Raw genomic sequence first — 881 nt, forward strand, 5'->3', positions numbered from 1 at the left:
CTGTTCGAACGCACCGCGGTCGCGCAAGAGCTCCTCGCCGGCGGCAAGGTCTTCATCGCTGAGGTTGTCCTCGTCGCGGAGGGCGGGGAGGATGTCGGCAATCGCCTGCTTCTGCACGTCGCGCACGAGGTCGGCGTGCTCCACGTACTGCGCGACGATCTGGTCCTTGCGCGCCCGCAGGCTCTCCGCCGTCGCCATCTCTCGTTGCCGTTCGTACCGGGACTCGGCCGGCGACTCGGTGGGGCTTTGCGAGAGGAGGGCGTTGCCGGCGTGGCAGGTCCGAGGCTCGCGCGATCTGCTCAGTGCAAGCGTTCTGCCTGCTTTCGGCTGGGCAAGGTAAGCGAAACGAGGACCCGTCGCGACGCTCTCACGCTCGTCTTGGCCGCCAACCTCCCCTGAGCGAGTCCCTCTCCCTCGCCTGGCTCACGATTGCAGCGCGTCTGTGCTACGTCCTACGACTCGGAACGGAGCTCGAGTATGTATGTACTACCGGCGCGAGAAGTAAGCGTTCTTTCCATCCGTTGCGAGCGACCACGCCTTGCCGGACCTTCCCTCCTGCTCCCTTTCTCGCTCTTGTCATAGCGAACATATCACCGGACCGGGCGTGAATAGGCTTGACAGACGCGGTGTTTAACAGAGCATGCGAGGGTAGGCAAGGGAGGGAAGTACAGAAGGAAGACAAAGGTGGGCGGACCGAACGGGGTAGTCTCGAGGTGCTCCGACGCGTCAATCGGCCAAATCAGCCCCGGGCGTGTCGATTTTTGCTTAGAGATCAGCATCGTCCTCATCTGGGAGCGGCGCGGCGGCAGCCTTGTCGAGCTCGGCGGCGTACTGCTGCATGAGCGCGGCGTCGACCTGGACCTCGGGCGGCGCAAGCGCGG

At 64.5% G+C, this 881-nt stretch overlaps 2 protein-coding genes across 2 annotated transcripts; both read right to left on the reverse strand.

Annotated features, from left to right (window-relative positions):
- Positions 1-14: 14 nt before the first annotated feature.
- Positions 15-198, reverse strand: JCM10292_007045 (uncharacterized protein; the record flags this gene model as incomplete). The annotated part of the gene is made up of 1 exon (XM_076653024.1): positions 15-198. A coding segment is annotated over one exon (184 nt), but the record flags the coding sequence as incomplete, so codon positions are not given.
- Positions 199-765: 567 nt separating this feature from the next.
- Positions 766-881, reverse strand: JCM10292_007046 (uncharacterized protein; the record flags this gene model as incomplete). Its single annotated transcript, XM_076653025.1, has 1 exon — positions 766-881. A coding segment is annotated over one exon (116 nt), but the record flags the coding sequence as incomplete, so codon positions are not given.

This window comes from Rhodotorula paludigena (genome assembly GCF_050403205.1).
Source record: "Rhodotorula paludigena JCM10292 DNA, Rt_paludigena_JCM10292v1_ctg149, whole genome shotgun sequence".
Taxonomy (NCBI): domain Eukaryota; kingdom Fungi; phylum Basidiomycota; class Microbotryomycetes; order Sporidiobolales; family Sporidiobolaceae; genus Rhodotorula; species Rhodotorula paludigena.